At 45.3% G+C, this 16,556-nt stretch overlaps 1 protein-coding gene across 1 annotated transcript; it reads right to left on the reverse strand.

The window, feature by feature from the left end:
* Positions 1-5,703: 5,703 nt before the first annotated feature.
* Positions 5,704-16,222, reverse strand: LOC118796044 (phospholipid scramblase 1-like). Its single transcript, XM_036554874.1, has 8 exons — positions 16,197-16,222; positions 15,682-15,753; positions 14,157-14,242; positions 13,733-13,775; positions 13,266-13,486; positions 12,732-12,893; positions 12,164-12,325; positions 5,704-5,763 (listed from the first exon to the last, which is right to left on the reverse strand). The coding sequence occupies exons 2-8, from the start codon at positions 15,737-15,739 to the stop codon at positions 5,704-5,706; spliced, it is 792 nt and encodes a 263-aa protein (XP_036410767.1). The 5' UTR covers positions 15,740-15,753; positions 16,197-16,222.
* Positions 16,223-16,556: the final 334 nt, after the last annotated feature.

A 16,556-nucleotide genomic window follows, 5' to 3' on the forward strand; every position in this document is an offset into this window, starting at 1 on the left:
TTGGCAAACAGGTCAAACTCCCAGTTTACCTTGCTGCAGGTGCCATTGTGCTGATGACATATCAAATAGCTCACATTGCTCAGGGTGAAGTCTGCTGACAGCAAATGCCCAGGTCAAATTAGATTCTATACAAAAGGCACTTCATGCAGCAGTGTCTGCTACACAGACCACAGCTTGCGATGCGAAGCAACCACCCAACAACACCCTAGCAACCACCTCATGTACATTAGTAACCATCTAGCAACGCTCTAGCAACCACCTAGCAACACCCTAGCAATCCACCTTATATACTGTATCTTGGCAACCACCTAGAAACAGCCTAGCAACCACCTAACAACAGCCTAGAAACCACCTAGCAACATCCTAGTGACCACCTAGCAACACCCCAGCAACCACTTCACAGCAGCAGCCACATCCTAGCAATCATCTCAGTACCTCATATGCTGGCTCAGGTCATGCAACCCAACACTCACTGAAACCCATACTGACCCCTTTTACTCATTTATTCTTCCTTCAGTCCTCCCATTGGCTTCAGTACATTTTTCAAGGTCTTACCACTTGGTCACCATTTGACCAATAGCCACAGGACCTGATATGCTGCATTAGGTAATGTGACCCAACACTCACCAAATGTGGGTGTGTGCCTAACAACCATATTGTTTACCCTCGCAACCGCCTAGCAACAACTTAGCAACACCCTAGCAACCACCTAACAACACCCTAGCAACCATCTAGCAGCACCCTAGCAACCACCCTATATACCTTAGCAACCACCTAGCAACAGCCTGGCAACCATCTAGCAACAGCCTGGCAACCACCAAGCAACAACCTAGAAACCACTTAACCACATCCTAGCGATAGTCTCATATACGTTAGCATGTTTTTGCTGCCGGGTCGCAATCACACTGTTTTTTTTTTTTTTTCAGGAAATGCACTTTTCTAGTTATGTACAGTTATTTCATTTATTTCATGATAAAACAATTTCTCAGTTTTGTGGAAACATCTTACCAAATGGACAAAAAGTCCAGAATAAGATACAAATGAAAACTGTCATCCCATACAGTTTACAATTTTTTTAGAATGTCTCCCTAATGTCACTGCACTGCAGGGATTTCAATAATCTTGAATTCGCTCTTCAATAATTTCACTTTAACAGGGACATCACAAGTCATCTGGGCTGAAGAAATCAGGAAGTTTTTTTTCTTTCTTTTCAAAAGGATTCCATGAATTCAGCAGAACAAAATTCATGAATTATTAAAAAAAGAATGAAGTGTTATCCTATTGTTTGGTATTTCCCATAGCATTCTGTGCTTTATGCTTTGTACTTTATGACATTACATGGACAGAGTATCAAGAACACTGCAAACACAGTCTGAAAGGGAATTAAGTCCGAATGAAAAGGAGTCAAATGTGAATCATTTGTACATTTATTAAAGATTGTGTTTCTCATTAAAGCTATGAGCTAGTGGCAGACAGTTAGTGTACCAATAGGCACATGCATGCCATGTATCACTTACAATGAAAATACAGACTCCCAAAATCACAGCCTTTATTTTTAGGCCGAAGTCTATCAGGAAAATGACACACAATGCATGCCTTTTTTTAAGTTCTCTGACTGACTTTTTCAAGTGAGGTACATGATGGCCATTGCATGCCAAACGTGATTTACCAAACATGATTTACAGAAACTTCAATTGTTGGGTTTGAAATTTGTTCTCAGAAGTTAACCCTCAATTGTTTGCTTAAACGTTAAAGATGAGGTCAAATTATCCTTTGAAAGACAATAAAATGGGATGGGCAATCCTTATTAGTGTGATTGCGAAGTGAAGCTTTGCAAGCACACTATTGTTATTTGATAGTTTTATTTCATCTACGATTCAAATTCTACATGTTATGTGAATTGGATATCTTGCACCCTCTTGTGTCTGTATACAGTTACTACACAGTAAATGCACTAGTTTGCTCTAAGACCAGCAAAAGAAGCTCAGTGAAAAATTCAGTTTTGTTGTTAGACACATGGTATTTAAAATTAAGATTTTTGTCCAGCCAGATACCTATTTATGTCTCTCTACTAATTTAATCAGAATGCCTTTTAGAGTATTGATGGGGAAGTTTGGTTCCTTTGTACAGCCGTGGTGAACAAGATATCCGTAGACTTGGTTACATATTAAAGCAGTTTTAGATCTATTAAGGCATGGTACATTGAGTGTTTTAGCTGTGTACAACTATTTTTGATACATGTATAAATAAGAAAAAAACAGAGACCCAAGAATTGATCCTTAGGGAATGTATGACCTAATAATCCCATGCCTTACACATGGTGTTCAAGCTGAAAGGTAACACTGAAACACTGGTTTGCCTTCAAAACCAGCCTTATTAAAGGCTATGATAATGTCTGCACACAGTGCTACACTGACTTTTTGTCAATGGCTGCTTGTATGTCACCGATGACCTTCAAAGTTGCAGTCACAGTACTATGGTTAGATCTAAAACCAGACTGCATTTCATTTAAAACATCATCAGTATGAGTATTTCAGTAAAGACTAATGGCTCCATTATCTTAGCTACAATAGAAAGGTTTGAAATGGCCCTGTAATTATTCATTTCAGACAGGTCACCAGCCTTCAGTAGTGTAGTAACAAGCTTGTTTCCGTGAAGCAGGCATGTCATATAGAACAACCGACAAATTAAAAACATTTTGCTATGACCAATGCAGCAGTTTTTTTATAAAAACGGGTCCAGAACATTTGGCCCAGAAGACTTCTTACAATTGGTTGCTTGCAAAGCATGCAGAAAACATCAGGGACTTGGAAAGGAGTGAAATCAATAGTTGGACCTGAAAATGTGGGCCTAATTGACACCTTGCTTTGAGCTGTGTTCTCATCCTGTGAATTTGCGCTTCCTTGTTCATCAAAACTGTGACCAGCCTTATTAAAGTGATCACTGAAGGTATTCAGCGTTTCTCTTTTGATATTATTTCCACTATTCAACTGTTGTATAAGGCTAGACACCTTACTTTTTACAACTTTATTTCCAGAATTTATAACGATTATTTTCAGTCTAATAATAACCAGACTTTGATTTCTTTAAGACATGCATTTATTTCTAAGATCTGAAGAGTCACCAGTCTTATATACTTTTAGTTTTCCTTCCTTGCTGTTTATTTCTAACATGGAATTTCTATCAACGTGAACTCTTTAGAAAATCAGAGGTTGTCTATTTTTAATTCTAAATTTTCTGAGAGGGGCTGGTTTGTTTGCAACCATCAAAAAGTACTGCAAATGCAGTTGTCAGGACACAGGCACGGACTCAAATGCAGAACAGACATACTCAGGTTCTAAGTGGTTTATTTGAAGTCGCAGGGCAGGTACAGAATGTCAGAACAGGCAGGGTCAAAACCAAGGAAGCAGTCCGAAGTGGGGCAAATGAGGGGCCGGGGTCGTAAACAAGGCAGGCGAGAGTCGGGACCATGCAGACAGGCAGAACAGGCAAACAGGTCAGAGCGGCAGGCAGAGACAAAGTCAGGGTGTCAAAGGCGGGGAAGACGGGTCGGAACCAGGCAGGCAGGCGGATCAGGCAATCAGGGCAAAACGGCAGGCAGAGACAGAAGAGACAGGGCAAGTCGAGGAACAGGCAAGGTCAGCACAGGAAACTCCAAAGCAGAATATACCGGCGGGAAAGAGACAGGCAAAAGCAAAAGCAAAAAAAAAAAAAAACAATGCAATGAATTGACAACAAGACAGAGACAAGCAGGGTAGATATAGGGTTCGGCTGATGAGGAGATGGGATGCAGGTAAGCAGGCAGGCAGGTGGAGGCGATCAGGAAATCAGGTGGGTGGGGACAGGGCAGAGAGTGGGGCAGGGCTGGAACACATGGGAACAGTTAACAGAAGCACATGGACCACATAGACAGACAGGGAGAACACCCAAACAACAGCTAGGGAGCTGAAGTACTGACAGCAGTAGCCTCTTTAATAGAACAAATTGCCATAATTTGATCCCAGCTGACTAATTTATCTAATTCATTAACTAAAGTCTGATCTGAGAAGTGTTTAAAACAATGCCTGAAAACAGTTGGGTTGCTTAATATTCCTTGCACGTGCAGTGGTGTAGTGGTGTCATTTATATCATTTGGAAAAACACCAACCAACACATACTTAATGGGCATTTTTTCTTAACATAATGTCTAACAAACTATCATTGGCTGTGAGGACTTCACTCTGATAGGGCTGTAATAAGCAGTATTAAATTTAAGGAGTGACAGACCTACCTAAAATTGTCAGATTTTTCACTTAGCCAGTCCCAATTCAAGTTGCTAATTAAGATCAATTTAGATTTGTTGAAATTAGAAGCACCATAGTTAAACCTGAGATAACATCAATAATGGTTGGAGAAGGCCTTATATTAGCCTATAATTATAATTAGAACATTTGCAAACACGATTTACAGAGCTGAAAGTTCAAAATGCCAGGGAATTGGCTGAGATAAAAGCAATCTAGTAGGAGCAGTAAGATCAGCATTCTCGAGAGCAAAGTATTGGTATTTAATGGATTGCTATTGTGTGAAAATGTGAAATTACAATCCTTAATAGTTCACTCGAGGGTAAAAGGAGATTACCAACATTCACAGAATATGGATTGCACAAAAAGACAGAGATAGTAGAAAAATATGTTTTAATAGACATCGTGGCATGCAAGCCAAAGTAAAGCAGTCACATAAAGGTCTTTCTTTAATCAAGCTTGTGAGAGCAGTCTTTTCAAAGAGGTAAAGGATGCCCAATAACAGTAGGGTACAGTGAAACACTACAAAATCAGCACAGGAGAGGAGGGGAAGAGTCAAGCACACATGCACAACACTTGCTGAATAGAAAGGAAACTTGTACCGCTGTGTTTGGCAATAGCCTCGTTCGGGTACCTCTCCTGTGACACATAGATATGCAACAGAATGGACTGGCTAGCTAGAAGAAAAGTTAGGTGGAAAATCCAAGCAGTAGCAATTGCCAGATGAGCACCAGGTCAGCCACACACCATACATACTTTTGCCAGAAAAAGTTCATTATAGTTTGCAGCCACAAACTATAGTAAACTGTAGTAAACAGCATCTCCAAGAGCATCAGTGATATGTAAACATTGCATATTGAGAAAATCCATACTGAAAAGAGATGTTTCTGTGTTTCTGTGTTTTCTGAACCAGGAAATGTAATATGCAGAAATAAAGTTATAAATAAATGCCCAACACCAAACACAGAACTTCTAATGTACCACTATCTTGGACATGCAGCAACATGTTTTCGGGTCTAAGGTCTTAAATCTCTTCAAATAAAATGCTTATACACAGTTACAGCAAAACATAATTATACAGTGGCACTAGAACATTTTATTTAATGCAGTATAAAACATGTGAGGTAGAAATTGACAGAAAGGAATGCATACCTCACATCATCCATAAGGGTTCTCAAAATCAAATGAATTTTAAACTGTGACACAGTCATAACATAATAGTGACATTTTTAAAGTGAGAGGGAAGTGCAAGGTCCACGGTGCCAGGACCTGAGTCTTGTAAGCCTCCAGCATAATGTGGGGATGTAGTTGTTGTTCTCTAAATATTAAAAATTAAAACAAAAGAAGACACAGAAATGAGCATGCTAAGCTTGAGTGTGAAATATACCACAGACCACACATGCACATATGAATTTTCTGCTAGCTACTTACACCACTCTCCTGCTGAGGAGTTCTCCTGACTGTGCTCAAAGAACATGAAATCCTAGACATGGGAAAATTCGATTAAAACACACACTTGTAAAATACAGCTTCAGGCAGCCATACTGGGGTCCATACAGGAATAGTAATAACATGATTGGTTAGCTATGATCTTGTGGCCTGGCACAGGATGTGACTTTCAAAACAGAGCGGTCATAAAATATGGCAGACTGCTCATAAAACATTGTAGATCTTTATTTGCATATTTTCCCCAAATGTCACAATTTCATTGGCTTTTACCAGCCACACTTCTTCATGCAGCAACGTTTTCTTAGGATTTTAGACAGAGGTCAGTACAAGAATTGTACGTTTCAAATTCTATTCCGATCAGCCAAACAGTTCATAAGGACTTGACATTTGGGCATAAAAACACTGATTTCGCCACCTTTATAAACTGATTGGCATGTGACAAAGGTGTTATTTCACAATGTAGAAAAGGGCCACATGTTTCTGTCTCTGTCCTTGTCTTTGTCTTTGTTTGCGCACCACCCCCACCTCTCATAGGCACTTGTTTACGACTCAGTTGAAACCTGGCCAAACCGGTCCTGCTGCTCCCCTTATCAGCAGGACCCCCACCGGTAACTCGAGTCACAGGCGCACCCCCAAGGACGGCCCCCAGGTCACCATTTGCCCTCGGACCTGCCCGTATCCTTTGGCCACCAATCAGGGCCTCAATAGGGCCGGGGATACGGGACAAGATAAAGGTGGCAGTGACCTCCCCCACCTCAGTACCGGAACAATATTTGGGAGGTGAAGAACTGGGGAGACCAAGCCTTTGGGGACCAAACAGTGTGCTGTTGTTGTGTGCGTCTGTGCCTAAGTAAGTAGTATGCCTAACTTCAACTGGTTGTAATATAATTGCCTGTAGAGAGGGAGGGGTGTGCATGTTAATTAAGATAGTGTGTCCTTAATGTATAAATGTTTTCATCGCCATTCCTGCAGTTTAAGTCGGTATGCCTCAATGCCTGTATGTATATTTTTACATTCAATGGACCCAACAATAATGATCATTCTCCCTGCTTACTCTTTGCAGGGAACCACACACACCCATACACCACAAACCCTTGTACCCATCCATTCAAAATCCCCAATAAACACCTGAACCCGGAACCTGACTCCTGTGTCCTGACCGACACCCCACTGTGATAGCAAACAAGCCTGAACCTAGTACGGGTGAAACTGCCCCCTCAGTTTCAGTGGTCCTTCGAGCCGGATTGGTGCTGTTGCAGTGGAAATGTCAGGCACACCGGGTTCAGCTCCTCCATCCGCAAGCCGCTCTCGCCGTGAGACCCGTCGCCCGGTCCACCACGAGAGCTACGAGGTCCAGTATGTGGGGAAAAGCACCCACAGACCTGCGGATGTCCACGCCAGTGAGCAGGAGGGACAGGCCGAGATGACCCCCCTCAGGACGCCAGAGAGGAGTTCCCCAGTCCGGCAGGGTCAATCACCCACAGCCCCACACAGTCAAGATAAACTGGTGCAGCAGCTCGTGGACACCGTGAGGCGACAGAGCGAGCTCATGGAGCGCATGCTGCAGCGCTCTGCCACCTCCACTCCCTTCAGCGCCAGGTCCTCACGCCGGAGCTCAAGGCAGCCATCACCCCAGACGGCCCGCACCCAGCCGGTGCAGTCAGGAACACACCCAGCCCTTGTCCAGGAGCTGACAGATCACCTCCATCGGATGCAGCTGCCATCATCGCCCCCGACGCCGCCGCCAGTCAGCCGCTCCTCGGCGTCCATCTCCAGTGCCCTGTACCACCTGCCACCGGGGCAGGAGGGCACCCTGACAGACAGTGCCACGCCCAGCCAAGTGTTGCCACGGCAACCAGCCCCTCCACAGCAGCATTCCCTGCTGCCACTGCAGGTGCACCCAACCCACCAGGGGGAGCACCCACAGGGCCAGCTCCCTCAGCTGCCCTGCAGCCTGTCTCAGCCTCAGCCGAGTTTTCCCCCGGCCATGCAGGCTGTAACGGCAGACCAGAACCCAGTCCTCCTGCAGCCCACTCAGTATCTGCCGCAGGGACCAGTAATGGGCGTGCCCTCATACCTGACGCCCTACCCACAACCGGTTGCCACCCTGCCCTGCCACTGGCCAACGCAGCACCCTGGAGCAGTGACGACGTCTCCACCACAGACAGCAGGAACAGCGCCCCCTGCTGTGCGAAGACGGTCCTACAGGAGGGTAGAAGGTCCGACCTTCCCGGACCTGACCAAGGAGGATGAGACCGAGTACACCATGCTCCGGATGGCCCTTGACAACCTACTCGATCCAGAAGAGACCGAGCAGTACAAGTACCACATCCTCCTGGACCACCTGAAGGTTGACCAGGCCCGGCGGCTGGCACTCGCCTTCTCCAAGGCCCCAAACCCCTTCACGAGAGCAGTGAAGGCGTTGGATGACCGATACGGGCAACCACGCCAGCTGGCATCCCGGGAGATTAAGGCTATCATGGCCTTACCTCCAATCCGGCCAGGGGATGGGCAGGCCTTCGACGACTTCGCCCTCCGCATCCACGCCCTGGTGGGACTCCTTCAGACTATGGGGGGGCAGGGCCAAGCTGAGCTAGCCTGCGGCTCGCACGTGGAGCGCCTCCTGGAGAAGCTCCCCTCTGAGCAGTTCAGCAGGTTCAAAAGGTACATCAGCCGACTCAGGCCCGAGTCCATGATGTACACCCTGCTGGACTTTGCAACCTGGCTCCAGCTAGAGGCCCGCTGCCAGCCAAGGAGAGAGCGCCCCCCCGCTGGACAGAAGGAGCAGTGGCCTGCACCAGAGCCCACCAGGCGGAGGGCCAACATCCTGCACGGAGCCAACCAGGCCACCAGCACCGCAGCCCCGAAGTCATCCCCAGCAGCGCCACCTGCTGGGAACCTCAGGGGGAGGAAAGACGCATACTGCCCCTACTGCGACAACGCCGAGCACTACCTCAGCCAGTGCACCGCCTTCCAGCGGTTCTCCAGGGACGAGAAGGTGGCCTGGATCAAAGAGAACCAGAGGTGCTGGCGGTGTGCTTGCGCTCTTCAGGCTGCGCAGTGCACCCTGAAGCGGCCCTGCAGTACCTGCAACGGCAAACACCTGCAGGTACTGCACGAAGTGAATGAGAGGTCCGGGGAGAGGACACGCCCAGCCGTCCAGACTCTGTACCTGGACCGGCCGAGTGGCCACAACCCTGTGATGCTCAAAGTTATCCCAGTCTCCCTGCATCACAAGGGCTGGTCCACAGAGACCTACGCGGTACTGGACGATGGTTCTGAGCGGACAATCCTCCTCCCAGCCGCAGCCAAACAGCTCCACCTGCAAGGCAAAGCTGAGGATCTGGCCCTCCGCACCATACGGCAGGAGGTCAATATCCTCCATGGGGCGGCCGTGTCATTTCAGATCTCCCCTGCATCCGGACCAAAGAGGACCTACTGGATACGGAATGCATTCACCGCTGACCACCTGGCCTTGTCAGAGCATACCTATCCAGTGGCAAAGCTGCAGAAGAGGTATGCACACCTCAGAGGCCTCCCGCTGCAGTCCCTCAACCAGGTGCGCCCACTCCTGCTGATCGGGGCGGATTACACCCACCTGATCACCCCCATCGAGCCAGTGCGTCTGGGCCCACCAGGGGGCCCAGCAGCAATCAAGACCCGGTTGGGCTGGACACTCCAAGGGCCGGCACAGCGCCTTCAGCGCTCCACCTCTCCCCCCAAATGTCTGCTGACCTCAGTCAGCAAACCCAGAGAGGACACCACCCGCAGCAAGCCCCAGTGGGGATTGGCTGAACCCAGCCAACGGGGCCAGCATGCTGCGTTCCCCCACCAAGCAGCAAATAAGGGACCCGCGAGACCAAGTGGAGCAGAAGTGGAGGATGCTGCAAAGCGGCAGGAACCCAGCTTCTGTGGGCTAGGGGCAAGGAACACAAGCCCCTCCCTCCTAGAAGGCAGCCCAGTCAGTGGCCCCCAAGATCTACCGGGAGGGACTGCACCGTCCCTTTACGGGGCGGCTGATCAGGCCAGTGAGCCCTCAGCCACCAAGCACCCAAAGACAGAGGCCCAGCTCCTCAAGAGAGCTCAACGAGGCAGCTTTCAGGAAGAGCCCACTGGTTTGGAAGCAGGCAAGCCAGTGCCCTTCAGCAGCCACCTGACAACCCTGTCGCCCAGTTCGGGTGGCCCCAGCTCGGTACGTAAGTCCTGGACTCTGCGAGGAAGGGGGTCCAGTCGACGGCACCAACACAGCAGTGTGAAATGGAAGCGACGGCGAGCTAAGCCTGTGGTCCCGAAGGAGACGGACCTCCCTCCTGCTCGCCTGCAAACCTCCAACCCCACCAACATGGCCTACCCTCCACCGTGTGAGAGGCCGTGTTGTCGCCGGTGGAGCTGGCAGAGACGGATTGGTTCGGACTGCAAAGGTACAGGTCGAGGACCGGACCTACACCCGCCCAGTTGCTCAGCTGGTTGTGCTCCCAGCCATACCTGATGACACAACCGAGCACCCTTCGAAAGTATGATGTGGCCCTCTGTATGGAGCAAATTTCCACAAGAAATTTGGGGGCGGCTGTAGAAAAGGGCCACATGTTTCTGTCTCTGTCCTTGTCTTTGTCTTTGTTTGCGCACCACCCCCACCTCTCATAGGCACTTGTTTACGACTCAGTTGAAACCTGGCCAAACCGGTCCTGCTGCTCCCCTTATCAGCAGGACCCCCACCGGTAACTCGAGTCACAGGCGCACCCCCAAGGACGGCCCCCAGGTCACCATTTGCCCTCGGACCTGCCCGTATCCTTTGGCCACCAATCAGGGCCTCAATAGGGCCGGGGATACGGGACAAGATAAAGGTGGCAGTGACCTCCCCCACCTCAGTACCGGAACAATATTTGGGAGGTGAAGAACTGGGGAGACCAAGCCTTTGGGGACCAAACAGTGTGCTGTTGTTGTGTGCGTCTGTGCCTAAGTAAGTAGTATGCCTAACTTCAACTGGTTGTAATATAATTGCCTGTAGAGAGGGAGGGGTGTGCATGTTAATTAAGATAGTGTGTCCTTAATGTATAAATGTTTTCATCGCCATTCCTGCAGTTTAAGTCGGTATGCCTCAATGCCTGTATGTATATTTTTACATTCAATGGACCCAACAATAATGATCATTCTCCCTGCTTACTCTTTGCAGGGAACCACACACACCCATACACCACAAACCCTTGTACCCATCCATTCAAAATCCCCAATAAACACCTGAACCCGGAACCTGACTCCTGTGTCCTGACCGACACCCCACTGTGATAGCAAACAAGCCTGAACCTAGTACGGGTGAAACTGCCCCCTCAGTTTCACACAAATTACAAAGCGCACACCCCAAAGGCTCTATACATGAAATTACACACCTGTCAGTGGTGTGATTCATGAGAAGATGGTTTTTAAGCATTTTTTGACACTAAAAATTTTGCCAAAAATGTGCATTCTCAAGCAACTGTGGAGGCCATGCTTTTTAAAGAAATTGTTTTTAAAGTGGGAACATCTGAATGTGGCAATGACACTGCACACAGTAAATCCGAGAATGATTGATGCAACAGTAAATTAAAGTGACTCATTTGCATATTAATTAGCAAATGCCTATTCATGATTTGGAGCAGCCATGTTTTTATGTAGCTACTTCTCCATTGCAAATTCCATACAGCTTGGAACGAGGATTGTGCATACCAAATTAGTCCATGTGAAGTTGACATTTAAGTGCCTGACAGCTAATAAGTAGGTACCTGGCTAGTCAGCAACTTACCATATTGATACCGCCATTTAAAAATTAATCTTATCATATGGAAACATTACCATTGCTATAAATGTCCTTGTTTTAACTTTAACTACGCAGTTTTTGATAAACTGTCTAAATTTTATGGCTTATATTTGAAAAATGGAAGAAAAGTAGTACAATATGCTTTAGTACATGGACCCCTAATAATGCTGGCTTTCTTAACAATGCTGCTTAGTCCTTTGTACATGTGACTAGGGGCGGCAGTGTAGCATAGCGGTTAAGGAGCAGGACTCGTAACCGAAAGGTTGCCGGTTCAATCCCTGCTGGGACTCTACTGCTGTACCCTTGGGCAAGGTACTTAACCTACAATTGCCTCAGTAAATATCCAGCTTTATAAATGGATAACATTGTAAAGAACTATGACCTATGTAAGTCGCTTTGGATAAAAGCGTCTGCTAAATGAATAAATGTAATGTAAATGTGACATTTGACTAAGGCTACTAAACATATGTAGAGAACATATGTTGAGATAAAGAAAATGTTGGAATTCCAGCATTTTCTTTATCTCAACATATGGAATACTTTGTTGATGTACTCGTGCACATTGTGAGACACAGACTGTAAGATCTGACACAGAAAGTGACTAATGTTAGCATGTCATTGTTGGCACAAGTGCACTTACAATGAGGAAGCAGGCCCCAAGCATGACAGCCTTTATTCTGACATCAAGATCCATGGGAAACTGGATCCCAAAGTTGTCTGCATCAGTGAACGTCTCTTGCAGAAAACCAGTCCATTGTTTGGTGATCCTGCCGACCATGACAGTCTCATCCAGAGACTTGACCTGGAGTTGTAAACATAGTTTACATATTGTAATGACATTTATATCAGCGTATTAGTGTAGCCAAACTGAAATGGAATGTTCCAGTAGAAGTCAACATTTGAAATTCAAATTTGAAGCACAGACCTGCCTGCTATTGGATGAGTATTGCTCACTGTTTTTTTTTACACATGACATCAATTCAAGGTCAAATGGTAGTAATAAACAGAAAGCAAACTACATGATATCTCATAAGACAATGTGGTTACTTCATTGTCCATTTTCCACATTTGCTCAGTACTTCAAACTGTTTTCAACATTTAGTTTGTTTGATTCATTACCATAAATAAGTGACACATTCAAAAATAATTTCTCTCTCATACCTTTATATTCTGTGAAATCTAATATGCAATTATACCTAGAATCATACCTCAAAGTTTACATCTGAAAAGCATTTACAGTCACAGAACGGCCCCACAATCTTCAGAACTGGCTCTTTCCTCTCATTCTGAATGGTGAACTTTGGAAGGTAGGGGTGCCAGTCTTGAACGACATATCCAACTGGGTTGCCAGGTGGAGACTGGACTTCAAGCTGAAAATGCAATCAACAGTAATGACAATACCAACAGCATGCAGCAGACAAGATTATACAGACAAGGAATGCTGAGCAAATTAACACAAATTATTTACGGGTTCAACAAAAGCTTTCACCTTATGCTTCACACAAAAATACCTGAAACTGGTACAGTTAAAACTGTAAAGCTAATCATTCATATAGTTCCCTGAAAACAGCTTGCCTGTCTGTGTTAAACATGCCCCTTTAAAATCATTACCCACTTGATCTCTGCTCTAAATGAACAATCCCAATGCAGCAGGAGTACATCGAGACAAAAAGACCAGGAGTCCCAAGTCCCGTTTAACATTGTACAGATGGGAAAGCAGGTGCAGACACTCAATGCAATACCTCCTGCAGGCAGCAGGGGCAGCAGCAGCTTCCACATTTTAGCGGGCGTGTGACGGTGATGACCTCCTGCCCAAAGTTGTCCTGGACACGCAGGACGAAGGACCGCAGAGGCCCACAGCACTGCTGGTTACAGAAGTCGTTCTCTTCAGCCGCGTAGAACACCTGCTGACCCACGCTGTTCTTGATCACGTACTGGTTGCTTGTTTCCCATCCCAGCATAACTGCAGCGGACAAGTGAAAGCAGATGTGTCTGTTCAATTTTCCTGTTTCCATTTTTTAAAATAACTTAATGCTGCCACTGTTCTCATTGGCTGTTCCCATACGCAATTCAGTGAGCAGCGTCATGAGCAAAGGTCTACCCAGCACTGCATCTTGGTTTCCACCCATGAAGACACAAATACAGCAGCATTAACAGATGATGTGTCCTGTTCAGGAAGGCAGAGACAGCGGTTTGGCATCATCAGTACCTTCAGCGAGCTCCACTTTCTGATTAACAACCAGCTGGTCAATCTGTGACAATGAGGAGAGAAACAATTTAGAAATGGCAAAAGAATGACGTCACAATGCAGTGATTTGACTTCATTAATAAACGAAAATATTAAACATTTTTTTAATAAAAATACAAAGCATTTTAAACCAAAACTGTATGATGAATTGTGGATTTGTGGTTACATCAGGATGAATTTAGGAACGGATACATATTATAGGGCTAACTGGCATATTTCAAGAGATGGTCAGTCCGCCTTTGTGAAGAGAACTTCAGTTTGGATACGTCATTCTAGGAAAGCTGTATGTGTTTTCACAATTAAAGACCCCACTTTGTCATATGGTAGTGGTGAGGGACAGCACAAAACCATAGAAATGAATTCCAAAGGAGAAGAGTAAAGTTACCTGTGTCAGGTACTCCAGTCCTGGGGGACAGCCAGGGGGTCTCTGAGGGACAGGCATCATCACAGGCACTTGAGGGGGGACATAACCTGAGGGAAAGTTGTGGCGGCAAAGTTGTACCATCACATATACATCATGATGTAGGCAATTGCTTCCAAACTTTATGAACTCTCTAACCCATTCACACTCTAGAGCTGAACACTAAGCAGTGTGTCCCATACGAGCGGCCAGGTGTAGGTGTGAAAGCAAAAATAATTAACACATGGTCGTTCCCAGCCTCTTGCACCTCCTACTGGCATGTCAAAAGGCATGATGGGACTGGCTTCACCCACAAAGTATACCTTTCTTTGTTTCAGTTTGCATCAATTTCCTTTCTTTTGCCAAGGCAATATAGAGCAGATCCTCGCCATTCTCGGGGCAAAGCTCCTAAGGTCCCCACAAATGGGGAAATATGCAAAAATCGTATTGTATTGGTACCAGACTAGTAGACAAAGGGAATTTTTTTCCTGGCACAAAAAATAAACAAGTTTAACAATACAATAAATGAGACTTCAAACATGCAATACACAATCTTAAAATGTGTGTCTACTTGTCAAAGCAATACAGGTGCTCCTTTATAGTCTAGTTATGTTTTAATGATTAAAATATCTTATAATGTTTTTTTTAATCTTCAGGAATTACAGCATTTAAAATAGATGCACTCACTTTTTAAAAGCAAATGAGTGATGTTTGCTTACATTATCCGAAAGCCGAGTGAATGTCGTATAAATTAGAGTCTCGGGCCGACTCCTCCCATCCCGTGGTCTCACTATTTAAATGCAAAACCCTTGTCTCACTTCTCCCTTTATCATTTCTCCTCAATGGCACTGTGGTATACAAACAGCGATCTAATTCAGCTGCAGGTGACAATTCTGGGCAAGAGATTAAATGTCAGTCAAGTCTGTGGATCCTAAAATCGAGATCACTAGGAGGGTATAACCTGGAGAAATAAAATTGTGTGTTTGTAGTTAGTATAGTTAGCATTGAAAACCACTTTAAACCATGAAGAAATGCTGTGGACTTTAGAAGGCAGCTCTAGGTCTGGTGAAATGTAAGTCTTAATGTTATGGGCACAGTTGATGTTATTTCTTTTTTTTGACAATTTAAAGACTGCCCCCACTTTCTTCTGAAGCCCTGTAACACATCCCTACATATTCTGTTATTTACATTTGTGGTGATGAATTCCCTATATATGCAATGTTATTTATATCTACAGTGATGAAAGTTATGATAGTAAATGACCTTACAGAAAGAATCTACTGTGCTAATACCAGGGATTCATGTAAATATGTGCAATATGCAAAACAGGGAAATAGGCAAAGGAGGGTTCCATCTGAAAACCATGACAGCAAAATCAAGTCTGAAAATGAGTCCTCCAGTATAAGAAATAAGTCCTTTGTGTTTTGTGCAGGGTGAATCCGAGGGGCCATGTGCCTCTGAGTCATCTCATATTGGAACAAGTGAGAAAGCGGCTTTTGACTTGAATTACCTGGTGGCATGGGGGCTGCAGCAGGCAAAGGGGCAGGAAACACCTCATTTCTATGCATGTTGATGGAATAAACTGGAAAAAAAACAGTACTCATTTGGAGGAAAAAAATTAATAAAGAGAACACTTTTCATGCATGGCTGGGTGAAACTAAATTCGGACCATTGTTAGGAATACACTATTATGTAGGTACTTATAATAATTACAATGACACTGACAAATAAAAATATGCAGCAACAATAAAACTATGCCATTTATTGGGTGGCAAACTGGACCCAGAATTCTCTGCATCATCTCTTCAAACATTACCTCTTCCTCTCCTTTTTGTGCTTCACTTTTAATGCCATTTGCTTTGATAATGTACTTTTCAAACAACTAATGAAAACTGCATTAATAATTCGGCTGCAGTGGCAAGACTTGTAATGTCAACAAAGTTAGAGTTACAGACGTGAAACTTTATCTGTGTCACTGTATATGCAGCGCAGCAGATGTAAAAAGATGGGGTGGGGTGAGCTCACCTGGGGGCTTGTTTGAGTCATTATCAAAAGGGCCTTTATCACCTACAAGCACAACAGTAGTCACATATTAATATGTAATGTATCAAGGGCAAACCCAATCACGTGTGAACCTGCAACTCTGTCCCTTAGAAAGGAATGAGAAATTACACCCCAGCCAATTGCATCCAGATGAACTGTTCACTGTCCCTCAATTGTGACAGAAAAATTCCCAGGATTCAAACAGCATTTGTCCATAGCCTTGACTTTAACACTGAAATTCATCTGATACGCATGCATGCAGCCAACAGCCATTTGTCACACAACAAGTCAAACAGTGCAATACAGTGAAATGGAAGTATAGGCACTATTCCAACGATGTCA

Source organism: Megalops cyprinoides, chromosome 20, assembly GCF_013368585.1.
Source record: "Megalops cyprinoides isolate fMegCyp1 chromosome 20, fMegCyp1.pri, whole genome shotgun sequence".
NCBI classification, from domain to species: Eukaryota; Metazoa; Chordata; class Actinopteri; order Elopiformes; family Megalopidae; genus Megalops; species Megalops cyprinoides.